General features: G+C 53.1%; 1 protein-coding gene and 1 pseudogene across 2 annotated transcripts; both read right to left on the bottom strand.

Annotated features, from left to right (window-relative positions):
* Positions 1 to 200: 200 nt before the first annotated feature.
* On the bottom strand, positions 201 to 15,494 carry LOC142069160 (uncharacterized). 2 transcript variants are annotated; one of them, XM_075119599.1, is made up of 2 exons: positions 15,356 to 15,494; positions 201 to 2,804 (listed from the first exon to the last, which is right to left on the bottom strand). In XM_075119599.1, exon 2 carries the CDS (start codon positions 2,328 to 2,330, stop codon positions 372 to 374), a length of 1,959 nt encoding a protein of 652 aa, XP_074975700.1. In that variant the 5' UTR covers positions 2,331 to 2,804; positions 15,356 to 15,494; the 3' UTR covers positions 201 to 371. The 2 variants fall into 2 exon arrangements, with proteins under 2 accessions (XP_074975700.1, XP_074975701.1); XM_075119600.1 differs by lacking the exon at positions 15,356 to 15,494 and adding an exon at positions 6,585 to 7,092.
* Positions 11,710 to 16,431, bottom strand: LOC125621408 (zinc finger protein RFP-like; annotated as a pseudogene).
* Between the last annotated feature and the right edge of the window lie 55 nt (positions 16,432 to 16,486).

Genomic DNA, 16,486 nt, shown 5'->3' with positions numbered 1-16,486 from the left:
GGGGCTCCCCCCCCCCATGTCCTCTGTTTTGATTGTTGAAATATGGTAACCCGAAATAAATGTTCTCTTTAATGGGCCATCAACTTGAACTGTCCATTCAAAGTGGCTGGTAGCCTGGGTGTAAACTGGGTCATAACTGGGTGTAAACTGGGTGTAACTGCCCTGCGGGTGTTGCTCAGGAATACAGCACGCGGGTAGGATGCCAGTAGAGAGTCAATATTTATCACTTCGGGGACAAGGATGATACAGGTCTATGAACAGGAGAATCACACTTGATAGTAAATTTCCCTTGATTCCTTACATGATGCACTTCTTACAGGCTTTGGTGCAATGGTTCAACAGTGTTAGCAGCAAAGACATACGGTCCGATTTCAATCATGCGGCGTCTCAGGGGGTTCGTGCTCTGGCTCTGGTAGGGTGTGTAACCGAGCCAGGTTTATGTGCCCTGGGAGCTCCCCAACCTCGTACTGGGCTCTCCCGTGCCTATATCGCAGAGAGATCTCACACTGCCCCTCTCCTGACAGGAACTCCAGTCTATTCCTGTCCCAGCAGATCCCCATCCTGGCGTTCCCTTGCACCCACGGGGGCTCCCGGCTGAACCGGGAAATGGCCTCCCCAAAGCAGACACTCAGCTCCTTGCCCAGCCGCCCCCAGCGCCCCAGTCTGTCCCGCACCCTCGCTAGGTCTGCGACGCTCAGCGGCTCTGGGCTGGCGTGTGACCAAGTCACTGGCCTGTCCCCTCCCAGCTCTGTGATGCGATACTGGGGTTCCCCATCGGCGAGGAGCACGGAGATCTCACACTGCCCCTGGCCAGACACTAACTCCAGTTCCTCCCCACCCCACCGGATCAGCAGCCTGGCGTTCTCCTGCACGCACCAGGGCTCCTGAACGAATTGGTCCAAGGCGTGGGAAATACAGGCTCTTAGGATACCGGTGTCTTCCTGACAGGACCCCAATTTTCTCAACACTCTCTGCAGGCCGTCAGCACTCAGTGGTTCTGGGCGGGCAAATAACCGAGCCAGGTACATGTGCACGGAGAGCTCCCCAACCTTGTACTGGGGTCTCCCGTCCCTACAGCACACGGAGATCTCACACTGCCCCTCCCCTGACAGGAGCTCCAGGGTCCCTCCATCAGACCTGATCCTCATCCTGGCGTTCCCCTGCACACAGCGGGGCTCCTGGCTGAACTGGGAAATGGCCTCCCCAAAGCAGCTGCTCAGCTCCTCACCCAGCGCCCCCCAGCGCCCCAGTCTGTCCCGCACCCTCACTAGGTCTGCAACGCTCAGCGGCTCAGGGCTGGCGTGTGACCAAGTCACTGGCCTGTCCCTTCCCAGCTCTGTGATGTGATACTGGGGTTCCCCATCGGCGAGGAGCACCGAGATCTCACACTGCCCCTGGCCGGAGACAAACTCCAGCTTCTCCCTGCCCCACCGGATCAGCAGCCTGGCGTTCTCCTGCACGCACCGGGGCTCCCGTCTGAACTGCACAATGGCCTCCCCAAAGCAGCTGCTCAGCTCCTTGCCCAGCGCCCCCCAGCGCCCCAGTCTGTCCCGCACCCTCGCCAGGTTTGCGACGCTCAGCGGCTCTGGGCTGGCGTGTGACCAAGTCACTGGCTTGTTCCCTCCCAGCTCTGTGACGTGATACTGGGGTTCCCCATCGGCGAGGAGCACGGAGATCTCACACTGCCCCTGGCCGGAGATGAACACGAGCTCCTCCCTTCCCCACCGGATCAGCAGCCTGGCGTTGTCCTGCACGCACCGGGGCTCCCGTCTGAAGCCCTCCCAGGCTCTGTGAAAGCAGACCCTCAGCGCAGCAGTGTCCCCCTGAGAGAAACGCAGCCCTGTGAACAACGCCAGCAGACTGTTAGAACTGAGCCGTTCCTTGCGGGAACGTAACCAGGCCACATACAAGTGCCCGGGGAGATCCTTAATATGGAGATAATAATAGGGATTTCCTTTATGATAGAAAACAGAGATTGTGTAACCTCCATCCCCCGACAGGAACTCCAGGCTCCCCCCGGCCCAACTCAACGTCATCCTGGCGTTCCCCTGCACGCACGGGGGCTCCCGGCAGAACCTCTCCAGGGCGAGGTCCAGGCAGCTGCCCAGCTCCTTGCCCAGCTCCCCGCTTCGCTCCAGTCCGTCCCGCGCTCCCTGCAGGGTCTCCATGCTCAGCGCCTGGGGGCGGGCGCATAACCTGGCCAGATACACGTCCCCCATGGGCTCAGCGACGTTGCCCCGGGGCTCCCCATCGGTGTCACACACACGCATCTCACACTCCTCCTCCCCTGAGGTGAGCGTCAGCTCTGCCCCCTCGCTGCGGTCGGCCATCCTGGGGCTGCCCCCACACACGAGGGCTCCCTGCTGGACTCAGTGGAAGCAGCTTCTCCGGGATTTGGATGCTTCCTGCTGGAGAGTCACTCTGCGCTGTGATGTGCAACTTATCCCACTCACAGACTTTGGGTTGGACCCGGCTGAAGGCCGATCCACGGCCCCATTGGTGAGTTGCCCGTTCCTCCCGTCTTCTCCCCTCTCTGTCCATGGAGACGCACCCGCACCACGGGCCCGAGCTCCGGGTCACAGTTTGGTTTTGTGTTGCCCTGAGTGGGGCTCTAGGTCGGACTCCTGCAGAGCGGGGCTGAAACGGGTTCTCAGCTCATCCGTTGCATCCCCCTGGGATTGCAGCTTCCACCAAGTTCCCAGGGCGGAGCAGAGGCAGGTCGCATGGATTCAGTTCGGTCCTTCTGGGGCGTCCTCCTCCCAAGGGCTCCGCTCAGCTTCTCTCCTGCCCTGCTCCAGCAGGTCCTGAGAAGAAAACAGGAGAACATTAGGGCTGGTTAGGGGGGTGAGTCTGGAGTCTCCCCGAGCTGTAGATTTCAGGTCACAGCCCCAGGCAATGGCTCATGGAGCAGACACAGGAGAGAAGTATTTCTGTCCTTAATGGCACCAGGCAGGGTGTCCAACATGCAGCCCGGGGCTGATCCAGCCTTCGCTCTGCGTGTAGGTGGCTGCAGGACATATTCAGCTTGTGCAGGGTTTGGGAGCGGAGGCACCAAAGGAACGAGGCGCCGTGACGCTGAGTGTCATCACGCCTGACTTTCCGGTGTCTGGCAGATCCCTGCCATTCACCGCACCTGAGTTCGGCGCCTGGGCTCCTATACAATGAACGGGGAGAGCCAGATCCCCGAGACTTTGATTCACAACAGGGCCATCCCTAGGCATACGCAGCACACGCGGCTGCATGGGGCACCTGAAAATTTGGGGCACCTTTTCCCCTCGCTGGCTGTGGCTGATGTGACAGGGTCGGGCCAGATGGCTACAGGAGGGTAATCCTATTGGGATCCGGGAAGTGGGCGGGCGAAGCCTGTCCACTACTAAAGGATCCCCCCCCCAGCCTAAGAGGGGGATCCACAGGACCTGGATACCAAATAAATCCGGGGGACAACTAATGAAATAACAGGGACATGAGTGTGGTCAAAGGGTCAAGCGACAGGAGAGTAATAGAAGGCAGATATATTAGCCCCAGACTAAGTAGGTCCCTTTTCCCTTGGCAAGGTAACAGGGAAGGTTCCAGAACAACCAGGAACCTTCTGGAGACAATTAAGACAGACAGGCTGATTAGAACACCTGCAGCCAATCAAGAAGCTGCTAGAATCGATTAAGGCAGGCTAATCGGGGCACCTGGGTTTAAAAAGGAGCTCACTTCAGTTTGTGGTGCGCGTGTGAGGAGCTGGGAGCAAGAGGCACAAGAGGAGCTGAGAGTGAAAACGCAGACTGTTGGAGGACTGAGGAGTACAAGCATTATCAGACACCAGGAGGAAGGTCCTGTGGTGAGGATAAAGAAGGGGTTGGGAGGAGGCCATGGGGAAGTAGCCCAGGGAGCTGTAGCTGTCACACAGCTGTTCCAGGAGGCACTCTAGACAGCTGCATCCCACAGGGCCCTGGGCTGGGACCCGGAGTAGAGGGCGGGCCCGGGTTCCCTCCAAATCCTCCCAACTCCTGGTCAGACACAGGAGGAGTCGACCTGGACTGTGGGTTCAGAAGAACGGCCAAGCTGAGGGCGGCCGTGAAGCTCCAAGGCCAGCAAATCCGCCAATAAGCGCAAGACCCACCAAGGTAGCGCAGGAACTTTGTCACAACTGGTCTCCTCTCTTCTCTGGCCCCTCCCCTGCGCTGGGCAGGGGGGCTTCTCCCCAACCCCATCCCAGCCCCCTCCCTCCCTCGCTCCTCAGCCGGCCGGCTCTGCGGCCCCAGCCCCGGGGAGCCCAGAACGGCGCGGCCGGCCACTGGCAGCGCGGCGGCCCGGAGCAGAATCCCTCCCTGGACCCTGCCTGGAGGAGCGAAACTTCCACGCGAGTCAGTGGGGGGGGACTTAAAGTGCTCACTGTCTCTCACACTTCCCTAACACACACACACACACACACTGTCTCTCTCACACGCAGACCGGCACCAGTTTAATAATACTGCGTAGGGCCCCGTAAATCCTAAGGATGATCCTGATTCACAGAAGCCAGCAGGTTGGGTAGGGGACCACCAGCCCGTCAAAATCTATTACCTAAAGGCCACGTCCTGCCATTGAGTGGGAGTGGGAGCCCCGCTGTGCGTTGTGGGGGGGGTGTGGTCCAGAATTTACACCCCAGCCCATGGATCACAGCCCGAGAGGGAACCCGGCCCTGTGCTCTGAAGGAGTCTGACACCCCTGCCACAAGCGTGGTCACTTGTTTGAGAACATCACATCCCACTGTGTCTCCTTCTGTTCTTCGCCTTCTGTCCTCCTCCCATGTGGTCTGAAACTTTCTATATCCCCGTACGTGCGTCTCTGCTGCCTGAACCCCTCTCCGCCCCACCACCTACACGCGTTTCCCTGCTAGCTATGTCACCTGCATTCCCTCCTCAGCTTCCTCAACACCTGCCGTTTAGCAAAGGGGCCTAAATACACACATCCCCCGTGGATGGGTCTCTGAAAGGCTGGGCCACTAGTGGTGGTGGAGGGCTGCAGCTTTAAAGCCAGCAGCAGTGGGTTTAAGGGGGTGAGGGGTCTCTAAAGCAGGTGGGTTTGGGGAAGGGAGTCGCTGTCCTGTCCTCCTTGAGCAGAGCAGGTGGAAGAAAGGTTGCGAAATGCGGAGTTCTCTTGTGATCAGTGGGCCTGAAATTAACCCTCACTGTGAGCTCAACTGTAATTCGTATGCGAAAGTCCATAAGATGTTACTATAATAAGAAATGCTGAAAGGAAAAGGTACGAAGGAGAGACAGAAAGACAGGCGTTAGTCCAAACAAAAAGGAACCCTGATATAATTCAAGGATGCTGTTAAAATACTGCTTGGTAAATGAGAAAACATGGGTCCGGAAATTAATGAACCAAAATTGGTGGGTCGGATATTAGGCCTAATGGGTGGACAAAATAATGAGGGGATGGGCTACTCCTCCCATCACTCCCTTTTTGGGTCCTCGAAGAGAGAGACTTCAGGGGAAAATACAGAAGAACAGATGAAGGCTGTCATCATCATGGCTACCGATCCCCACCCTTTCCTTGGACCCTGGGCCTTCATCATCCTGATCCTGAGAAATGTTCTTACTAGATAGGGCCAGAGAGTCTGATCCACATGATACTACCGGCTCCACCTCAATCCCAAACACGTAACAGCAACCCCTATCAGGCTTGACAAACTCACCCGAACAACCTTAACTCTGCCCTTTGTGTCACCCTGCTTAGAACAACTGAAAACAGCAAATAATCCTACCCTTACAGAAACAAACATTGGAAAGTTTGCAAACACACAATGCAAGACACCAACACAACCTTAACTCTGCCCTCTAGTCGTTATTGTTGATCGGTTAATTGTGCCTGAAATAACTAACCTCCCGCCCCAAACGAGAGTCCTCCTCCTTCACATCATCTTCTATCTCAGAGATTCTCAAACTTTTTTTCCAGGGACCCGCTTTGAAAATATTCCAGGCTGTGACAACACCCCCCTCAAAAAGTGACGACCCCCCCCCCATACCATGTTACCCTTACTTCTGCGCTGCTGCTGGCCGCGGCGCTGCCTTCAGAGCTGGGCACCCAATTTTCAGCCACTGCTCTTGCGACCCCCCTACAATCGTCATGCAACTGCCTTTTGGGCTGGGACCCCCAGTGTGAGAAACGCGGCTCTGTCTGTTCTTCCTTGAGGCTCACGATTTGGGAAGTGGAGACAGCTCATTCCATACCTGGTGTCGGACGCAGCAGAGGGGCCTCCCACAAGCTCCCACAGGGAACAAGAAACAACTCAGCCGTGGGGGCAGTTGGTGGGGTTGGGGGATCATGGGTGGCTGATAAAGGGTCACCACTGGCTCAGAGACTCACCCCAAACCCCGAGGGGGCCCATTTAATATGGAAAATAAGCAACATTTCCCTGAACAACCCCCCTGCCCAATTCCCATCTCCTAAAGCCAGCGCCTCGGCCCGCTCTGTGAAGACCTTGGGTGAAATCCTGGGCATTTTTCCACTGACTTCACTGGGCCCTGGACTTCATCCTTTTCCATGTAGGAGAGGGAACGAGAGGCAGGAACAGAGAGAGAGACCCTGAGACAAGGTCACCTGCTTACCGGGTTTGGGGGATCCACAGAAGGACCCTAAAATCTCCCCGATTCCTTCCTCTCTTCTAGGGCTCGGCCGACGGGCTCTGCTCTGGCCCCAAATCTGCCATTATCCTCATGACACGTCTTGGTTTCTAAATGGTGCCGGAGCCTTTTCCTGCTCAGCACAGACTTTGAGCTGAGCCTATGCCCGCAGCTGGGCTGGGCGTGGTGAGACACACAGTGGAGGACTAAGGGCCTTTTGCCTGCCCTGATACACTTACCCGGTGGACTTTGATTCCAGGTGGAGGGGAAAGAGATAAACAAGTGACTGGAAGAAGAGACACACCCCATAGGAGCCCGGCCCAGCAGTCCTGGATTTCCCATGCTGATGTGTCCCATTTCAGACGCCGGCTCCAGCCCCTGCCACTCAGCTGGGATTAGCTGTTGTTAATTATCGGCCTGTCATGTATCCCTTGCACCAACCATCATGCTGCCCGCACAGCTCGTTAACTTAGAATTAAAGCTGATAAATGCCATTCACAGCCACGCTAAACCCTCCCACCCCTCCCCAACACCCAGACATCTCTGCTGCTGTGGAGAGCCCCCAGGGGCCGCTCCCTGCCCAGCTCACCCTCCAGACGGAGATCCCCGTGCAGAACGGGGTTTTATAGTAATGCTGCTCTTCCAGCTTGTGGCCAGCCTGGGCGGCTGTGCTCCCGCAGCTGGCCCCATCACCTGCTTCTTGCAATGCACAGCGGCCTGCCCACCCCACCCTGAGCGTCCCTGAAGAGCTGGGAGGAGGGGAAACTGGGATCCATGGCCGGGATTCTCTAAGGAACGGGGGAGAAACAGACTCAGATGGGCCCGGGGTGCTGGGAGAGGGGTGCAGAAGAACTAGGCCGGGGTAGTCAGTTATTGTTGTCAAGGTCCAAATTTTCAGGTACAGTCAAGGTCCAGACTCCACAGAAACGTTTTCCATGCCGCCATAACAAGAATGATACTCATAAGTAAATAAACAGATTTCATGGTCCGTTCAAAAGTGTCTGGTGGTCCGGATTTGGCCCATGGTCTGCCTATTGGCAGCCCCGAACGAGGCGGTGTGAGGAAGAGTTGTGGGATGACAGAGAAGGGGCCACGTAATCTACTGGCTCAGTGTATTCCAGGCGCCACGGAAACCAAACTAGGTCACAGGTTAACCCATCTAGGAAGGACCCTTGATGAGGGTCTGCAGCCTCCTGACTGAGGATACTTGTCCCCATCCCTTTTCCTTTCACAGGGCTCTGACATTCGAGCCCCTGGCTTAACGATGTTCTTTCAACTGCGGGTGGCCTCTCATTTGGGACAGGTTAAGCACAGTCCTGCTTTCCTGTATTCCTACAATAATTACAACCTTGGTAACCATATTTCACTACCCTGCATTCAGTACTAAGGTGATTTGTACCCAACACCAGCCAAAGTTGATCACTTTAACACCGCTGTATCTGCTGAATATGTAATCAGAGCAGGAGCAAACTGTATTTACATAAACACACACTCTTCTCTTCTCCTCCCAGCTAGCTGTCAGGGCAGCATTCAGTCAGACCCCGCTCACAGAAGTGTAAACCCATTTGTAGACACTAACGGCAGGTCAACACTAGAGCCCAGATCCACGCTCTGAGATCGACCAGCTGGCGGTCAATTTAGCGAGTCTAGTAAAGACCCGCCAAATCTAGTAAAGACCCGCCAAATCGACTGTAGATCGCTCTGCAGTCGACCCCTGTTCTCTACCCTGGATAAGAAGAGTAAGGTAAGTCGATGGGAGATTTTCTCCCATCGACCCCCCATGGTGTAGACCCCGCAGTAACTCGACCTAAAATACATTGACTCCAGCTAGGTTATTCATGTAGCTGGAATTGCATAGCGTAGGTCGACTTACAGCGATAGTGTAGACATTACATTGGTTTACACATGGCTTACATCGATTTTGGGACTTGGTCCAAGTGTTTTATATCATTATAACTTAATTTGGTAAGGGATCCATTTAATTTAAATCAAGATAAGCCTAAATTAGTCTTGCTTAAGGTGTGACTGGAGGATCAAAGTGATGTCGGGCTGGAAGGGATCTCGAGAGGTCCTCTAGTCTTTCCCCCTGCACTGAGAGAGGACCAAGTAAACCTCGAACATCCCTGAGAGGTGTTGGTCCAACCTGATCTTAAAAACCTCCAATAATTGGGATTCCACAACCTCCCTAGGTAACCAGTTTGATGCTTAACTAGCCTTAGAGTTAGAAAGTTTCTCCTAAGGTCTAACCCCAATCTCGCTTGCTGCACACTGAGCCCATCACTTCTTGTCCTACCCTGGCTGGACGTGGGTAACAATTGATCACTGTCCTCTCTGCAGCAGCCTTAAGCATATTTGCAGACCATCATGTCCCCACTCAGCCTTTTCTTCTCTAGACTAAACATGCCCAGTTTTTCAACCTTTCCTCACAGGTCTTGTGTGCTCAGCCTCCCACCATTTGTGCTGCTCTTGTCTGGACTCTCTCCAATTTGTTCACATCTTTCTTAAAGTGTGGTGCCCAGAATTGGATACAGTACTCCAGACGAGGCCTCCCTAGTGCCATATAGGGTGGAAAAATCATCTCCTGCATCCTACACCCAACACTCCCGTTAGTACATCCAAGAATGGAATTTGCCTTTTTCGCAACAGCATCACAGTGTTGACTCATATGTCATTTGTGATCCTCCATAAGCCCCGGATCCTTTTCTGCAGTTCTGCTGCCTAGCTAGTGATTCCTCATTTTGTGTTTGTGCATTTGATTTTTCCCTCCTAAATATAACGTTTTGCACTTGTCTTCATTGAATTTCATCTTGTTGATTTCAGACCAATTCTCCAATTTGTAAACGTTGTTTTGAATTCTAATCTTGTCCTCCCAAGTGCTTGCCACCTATCCCATCTTGGTGTCATCTTCTCATTTTATAATCATCTTCTCCTCTCCAAGGTCCCTCTCCATTATCCAAGTCATTAATGAAAATATGGAATAGTACCAGACCTAGGACAGAGCCCTATGGGACCCCACTCAATATGTCCTCCCATTTGACAGCAAACCATTGATAACTTCTCTTTGAGAACAGTTTTTCACACAGTTGTTCACCCACCTTATGGTAATGTCACGTCAACCATATTTCCTTTGCTTATGAGACTGTCATGTGGAACTGTGTCAAAAGCTTTAATAAAGTCTAGATATAACACACCTGGTGCTTTCTGCCATCCACTGGGCTGGTTATGCTGTCAAAGAAGTAAATCAGATTGTTTGGCATGATCTGTTCATGACAAACCCACGCTGTCTGTTTCTTATAACCCTATTATCTTCTAGGTTTGAACAAACTGAGCATGTAATAATTTGTTCCAGTATCTTTCTGCGAATTGAAATTAGGCTGGCTGCTCTCTAATTCCCTTGATCTTCCTTTTTTCAGATAGGTAAACATAGTGCCTTTCTCCAGTCCTCTGGGACCTAACCAATCCTCCATACATTCTTGAGGATACTTCTTAAGGGTTCCAAGATGGCTTCAGCTGGTTCCTAGGGTGAAAATTCTTCAGGACCCACAAACGTAGATGTATTTGACTTATCTAAATATTCTATAATCTGTTCATTCGCTGTTTTTGTTTGAGATCCTTTCCCCGTGTTAATATTAAGCATCTGGTCACAATTAACCGTTCTGGTAAAGACCTGAAGCAGAATACGTATCCCACACTTCAGCCTTCAGGGGCAGTAGTACTGGTTAGAATTCTTTCATGGGAAACTGGCTTCTCCAGGGAAACGAAGATTGTGGAGGGAAATTTTTCATCCCTTTGATTTTTCAGTTTTTTTATTAAACTAAAGGACAAATGGTTTAAGTTTTTGAATCAAAACATGCTTTTGTGAGTCTTGGCTTCTGAAAAAGTGAAACAACCTTGGCATTGTGCGGAAGTCTGCTCACTTTTCCTTCTCTCCTCTCCCCCCTACCCATTTCCCAGTGGAAGGGAGAGAAAAGGCAGAGCGAAAAGTGTGGGTGGGGGGGAGGAATATAACAACCATTGAACTGAAACGTTTTGTTAAGTTTGGTTTAATTTTTTTCAACTAAGGAAAAATTCCACACAAATTGTCCAACAAAACAGCACTTTTAAAATTTCCTTCCATTTAAATATTTTTAAAATTAATTCGGCAGAGACAATATTTTTCTCAAAAAGAAAAGGAGTACTTGTGGCACCTTAGAGACTAACCAATTTATTTGAGCATGAGCTTTCTGTAGCTCACGAAAGCTCATGCTCAAATAAATTGGTTAGTCTCTAAGGTGCCACAAGTCCTCCTTTTCTTTTTGCGAATACAGACTAACACGGCTGTTACTCTGAAACCTAATATTTTTCTCCTAGCTCTAAGAAGCAGCACCTGCCCTGCGGCCCTCAGGAAACGCTGACTCGTACAACAGTCGTTTAATCATAAAGAAAGTGAAATTTGTACCGTAACTGACAACGGTTAGCCCAACAGTGAAACTTTATAACACAATCTGCCAGTATTAGCTTTGCCATAAACACTGGCTATGGGAACAGTCACTTCAACCTCTCAATTCTTTCACGCGTGCTGGCAAAGGGACGATTCCTCGGTCGAGCTTCGGGATTCCACAGGGTATTGAGCTGTTTGTTCTGAGGAGAGAGCTCACGGCACCAGATATTGAAAGGCTCAATCCCTCTGAAACATCTGGCCCACAGACCAGTGTCCGATCCCTCCCTTGCCTCTGTGTCAGGAACCGCAGATCTCACACGCTGGCCCACAGGGCGCTTAGGAGCTCGTCAGTCCGAATCCGCCACCCCATGTCCTGCTCACGCCTGCTAGAACAGCAGCCGAAGGGTAGCAGAGGACTCCAGTCCTGGGCTCTGATTGGTGGACCCCTGGGGGGCCCGACTGGTCCCCAGCCTCTCTGTCCCCCAAGCCAAGGGGCAGAACCTCGTCTGGGCAGCTGGGTCCTCCCTGCTCAGCTCTGCTTCCCCGGCAACACCTGCTCCTGATCTCCTGGGAACCTCTCCCCGCCTGACGCCCGGTTTGCCCTCTGGTCTGTCCTCCCCCCGCCCGCCCCCACCCAGCCTCTTCAGCCGGCCTCCCCCCTGCTCTCCCCACGCCCCAGTTGAGGGGTCTCTCCCTGGCCTTCGACTGCGCCCCTCTCCCACGGGGGGGTCCCTCCTTCCTTGGTGGGACCCCCCCCACTCCACACAGAGTCGGCCTCCAAGGAGCACAGAGACCCAGCCTAGAGCGCCGCCTCACACAGACCTCCACAGCCATAGAGCTACGGGGAGAGCGTCCCCCCCTTCAGCCCCATCTGTGCGGGGGGGAGGACTGGCAGAGTCCTCCAGGCCATAGAGATCAGGGGGGTGGGGGCTAGAGGAGCCGCACGCTAACACCAACCCAGAAGAGCGGGCGGATTCTCTCCCCGGCGAAAGCGGCCGGCGGGAAAGTGACGATCGGGTCCCCGCGACCAGCATCGAAAAACGCCACCCGCCCCCCATCTTAGTCCAGATAAACCTGGATCCTGCGGGGTGCCTGGCTCGGGGACAAGGGGGTGCTCTGCCCAGGGGACGTGAGAGCCCGGGACTGATCCTCACTGCACAGCACAGCCCAGATCCCCTCCTCAGGGTTAGGGCGGATCCGTCCCTTCCACCCCCCCAGCACAGACTCCCATCGCCTCCACCCCCACCTCCACCTCCCAGTAATGTCGGCCCGAGGTGAATCCCTCACAGCCCAGCACGCAGGGCACAGTGTCACATCTCTCAGGGTTGTCAGGCAGATCCTGCCGTGTGTCTCCCCATCTCACACGTCTCCGATCCGCAGACACGGTGAGGTCGGGATGGGCCGTGTCTGGATCCAGAGTCATGCTGGCTGCAGAGAGAGAATCAGAGCATGAGGGGCAGAGCTCAGCCCTGGGGCAGAGTCTGTAGAGGCCCTCTGCCAACTTCACACGGACGGGGTGGGGGACCTCCCTTGCACCGGAGCTATATTCTGGGGACTGTTTCCATGCACATTAAGGCCCCTTTGCTCTGACAGAGCAGCATAAAAGGGCCTGACAATCAGGCCCATGGAATCTTTCCCCACCTGCACCCACCTCTCCCCACAGATGTGATTAGGGACCCTGGCATCATAGGAGGCTCCCAGCAGATTACAGGGAATCCAAAGTCCCCCTGTCCAAAGATGCGACTCTTCACACCCCGTCTCCTTGCAGAGCCCCCCCCTCCTAAAGATCAGCCAGCTGAGCAACAGAAAAACTGCTTTTATAGAGACCCCACTGGCCCCCCATGACTCTGTAGCTGCGGTGTGGGGAGGACACCGCACGCTTCCTGAATGGCCGCTCGTCTTGTGCTGGTCTATCGGGGACTTTCCAAACTCCACACCGCTGGCCCCAAAGCTATGCAATGGCTAATACAGAATTGCCAACTTCAAGAGATCAAATCTCATGAGACTGGCCCAAAAATCATGACACGTTTGAAAAGGATTCTGTTGTGGTTTCCAGGTCAGTCTCTTGATGTTTGAACTCCCCTGGCCCCTCCCCAGGGTGTGAGCAAGTGACAATTAGTGTTGCCCACTCTCCCCCATGGACGGGGGATGATTTAACTGGGAATTGGTCCTGCTTCGAGCAGGGGGTTGGACTAGATGACCTTCTGGGGTCCCTTCCAACCCTTATATTCTATGATTCTATGATTCTATGACGGGAGAAGGTGATTCTGGGTCCTGCTGCAGGAGTTCTCACCCCCGCATCTGTCCATCTCCTGCCCAGCAATTAATCCTGTACCCCAGCCCCCCATCCGTTCTGTCCCCATCCAACCCCCCCAATTCAGTCCCTCAGCCCCCATCATCACTGCCCCATCAGTTCAGCACCCCTACCCCACTGCCCTCCCAGCACTCACCCTATCTGCTCAGAACCCACCATCAATACAGCCTCCCCCAGCCCATCAGCCCCCCACTCACTTCAGGTCCCCTGCAGCCCCCAGGCCATAATAAAGCCCTCCCAGCCTCACCTCTGCTCCTCCTAGGGTTTGTCACCCTCCCTAGGCCTGGGGGCTACCATGGGGTCCCCTCTCCCACTTCCCAGGCTGGCTGGGGAGCAGCCGCACTGGGTGGCTGACCACAGGGAGGGAGCGGCAAACGACTTAATGAACTTGCACTGCCCAGGGAGCCTTGAGCAGCGTGAGTTGGTGCAGTTCTGGGGGGCAGGGCTGGAGCTGGGGGGAACTGGCTGGCGCCTTCTATTGCTGGTTCATCAATGGCCGGGAGCGGAGTCGTGTAACACAGCTGGGCGTGTCCCTGCCCGTGGGCGTCTGTCTCAGCGCAGGGCCGGCCAGGCTTGTAGCTGGACATCAGCATCACAGGGCGAGAGGCAGCCCAGGCTGGGGATTAGGAGGGCTCAGCAGTCCCACCGTCCAGGCTGCACCCCGGGAACCCCGTCCCACTCATGTAAATCTCCCTTGTTGCAAATTAAAGCGATAACTTCTTGTTCTACCCGCACTGGACTTGAAGAACAGCTGATCACCGCTCTTTGTAGAACAGCCTCAGACATATCTGAAGACTGTTATCAGGCCCTCCCTGAGTCTTCTCTTCTCGAGACTAAACACACCCATTTATTGCAACCTTTCCTCACAGCTCATCCACTCTAAACCTCTGATCATTTCTGTTGCTCTCCTCTGAACTCTCTCCAATTTTTCCACATCCTTCTGAAAGTGCGGTGCCCAAAACTGGACATGATATTCCAGCTGAGGCCTCACCGTGGCAAGAAGGGTGGAACAACGTCCTCTTGTGTCTTACATACGACACTCCTGTTAATACTGTGGCAGATACTTAAGAATAACATTTTAGTAATGAGACCAGACTAATAAAACATTGGTATTAACCTGAGCTTGCCCAGAACCTCTTTTTTAACTCCAAAAAGGACCCACAACACACAATTCTGAAGTGGCTCATGGGACCAAAATGATACGCATAATACAACTAACTGAGAATAATGCTATCCCACAGAAAACCTTTTCTGAACCCACCTTCAAGGGCCAGTTACAGGCAAAAAATAGCTTTATTTTCTGTGGTGGCACAAGGGACCAAAATGATTCACATACAGGGGATGCCATCTGTAAATGCAAGTCTGCATTGCGTGCCCGACCGCCTGTGCATTGTCTAACTGGTGGCCTGCAGGCTGGATCCAACACACGGGACGATTCTGTCTGGCCCCGATATAGGACAAAATGGTGTCCTTCACACAGCAGGACCTCACACACAGTGCATGCGAGATCATGTGTACACCGCATGGAGGACGCCATTTTGGACTGCCTACGGCGTGCAAATGAGTTGTTGCATGCCTTACTAAAACAGTCACGGCCTGCGTAATACAACTAATTGGTACACGTAATACAACTAACTGGGAACAACACGACAGAAAACCTTTGCGGAAGACACCCTTAGGTGCCCGTTCCAAGCTCCAACTAGCCTTATCAATAAAACTGCCCAGAACACTGGGTTCCAAAGAGACACAGGGAACAAAAATATGCCAGAAACACATCTCGATAAATAAAACTGTTGAAAAACCAGTGGATACTGCTACAGACACTTCAGAACAATGTTTTATTAATGAGCACTGACTCATTACACACGGTTATTAACCCTTTCTAACTCAGAACCTTTTATCTGAACACAAAAAAGGACCTGAAACACATGGTTCCAAAAGTGCTCGGGGGACCAAAGTGATACACATAATACAACTCACTGAGAATAATGCAGTAATACAGACAACTTCCTCCAAACCCACCTGCAAGTGATTGTTCCAGGCAGTAAATGGCTGTATCAGTAAATCCGCCCAGAACACTCAGTTCCGAGGCAGCCCAGGGGACAAAAACGACACGCATGATACAACTGAGAATAATGCCATATGACAGAAAACCGCTGACAAACCCACCTCTTCAACCAACAGCTTTATTATACAGACAGTACATTCAGGTGAGACTATAATGCTAATGAGAAACTTGTCCAAACCGACCTTTAACCCAGGTTGTCGGGTGATAATTAGCTTTATTACTAAAACCATCCAGAACACCTGGTTCCAAAGTGGCACGGGGACAAAAATGATGCATATAATACAAGGGAGAGCAGCATGGTACTACGGAAAACACCGGCCAAACCAGCCTTTAACTGCCTGCTCTGTGCAATGAAGGGATTAATTATTAATAGAACACTCTGTTCCAAAGTGGCCCAGAGGATGGAAGTGAGTTGTTTGCCTCCTGCTGCCTGGCTCTGGTTAAAAAGTCTGCAAAAAGAAAAGGAGAACTTGTGGCACCTTAGGCCTTGTCTATACTGGGGGGGGGGGGATATCGATCTAAGATACACAACTTCAGCAACGAGAATAGCGTATCTTAGATCGACTTAGAATCACTTACTTTGCATCCTCGCGGCGTGGGATCGACGGCCGCCACCCCCCCCCCCCCGTCAACTCCGCTTCCGCCTCTCACCGTGGTGGAGTTCTGGAGTCGACGGCAGAGCGAGCGGGGATTGATTTATCGCGTCTACACTAGACGTGTAGATGTGGCCTTAACAGACTAACAAATTTATTTGAGCATAAGCTTTCGTGAGCTACAGCTCACTTCATCGGCATGCAACCATTGCAGCTTTTACACCGTCCCGTGATTTCTTACCTTTTAATCCTCAGCAGCTTCTCTATGGGAACTGCAGTGTGTTCTCTGTGATCTCTGGACAGATGGCAAGCCAAACAAATGGGCATTTGATCCTCTTGACAGAAGACATCTAAAGCCCTCTGGTGTTTTTCGCGCACTGTCTCAACTTCTGGTTCTTTTGCTGACTCCAGCGTAAGCATTCTGGACGCTTCTACAATATTCCTCAGCTGTCTGTTTGGTTTGAAGTTTCTCTGGGAGAAGGTTTCTCTGCA

Source organism: Caretta caretta, chromosome 14, assembly GCF_965140235.1.
Source record: "Caretta caretta isolate rCarCar2 chromosome 14, rCarCar1.hap1, whole genome shotgun sequence".
Taxonomy (NCBI): Eukaryota; Metazoa; Chordata; order Testudines; family Cheloniidae; genus Caretta; species Caretta caretta.
The sequence above is the reverse complement of the archived record's forward strand: the minus strand, read 5'-3'. Positions and strand labels throughout refer to the sequence as shown.

Bases quoted from the DNA above. Each gene is read 5' to 3' on its own strand.
- LOC142069160 (XM_075119599.1), bottom strand. From the start codon at position 2,330: ATGGCCGACCGCAGCGAGGGGGCAGAGCTGACGCTCACCTCAGGGGAG.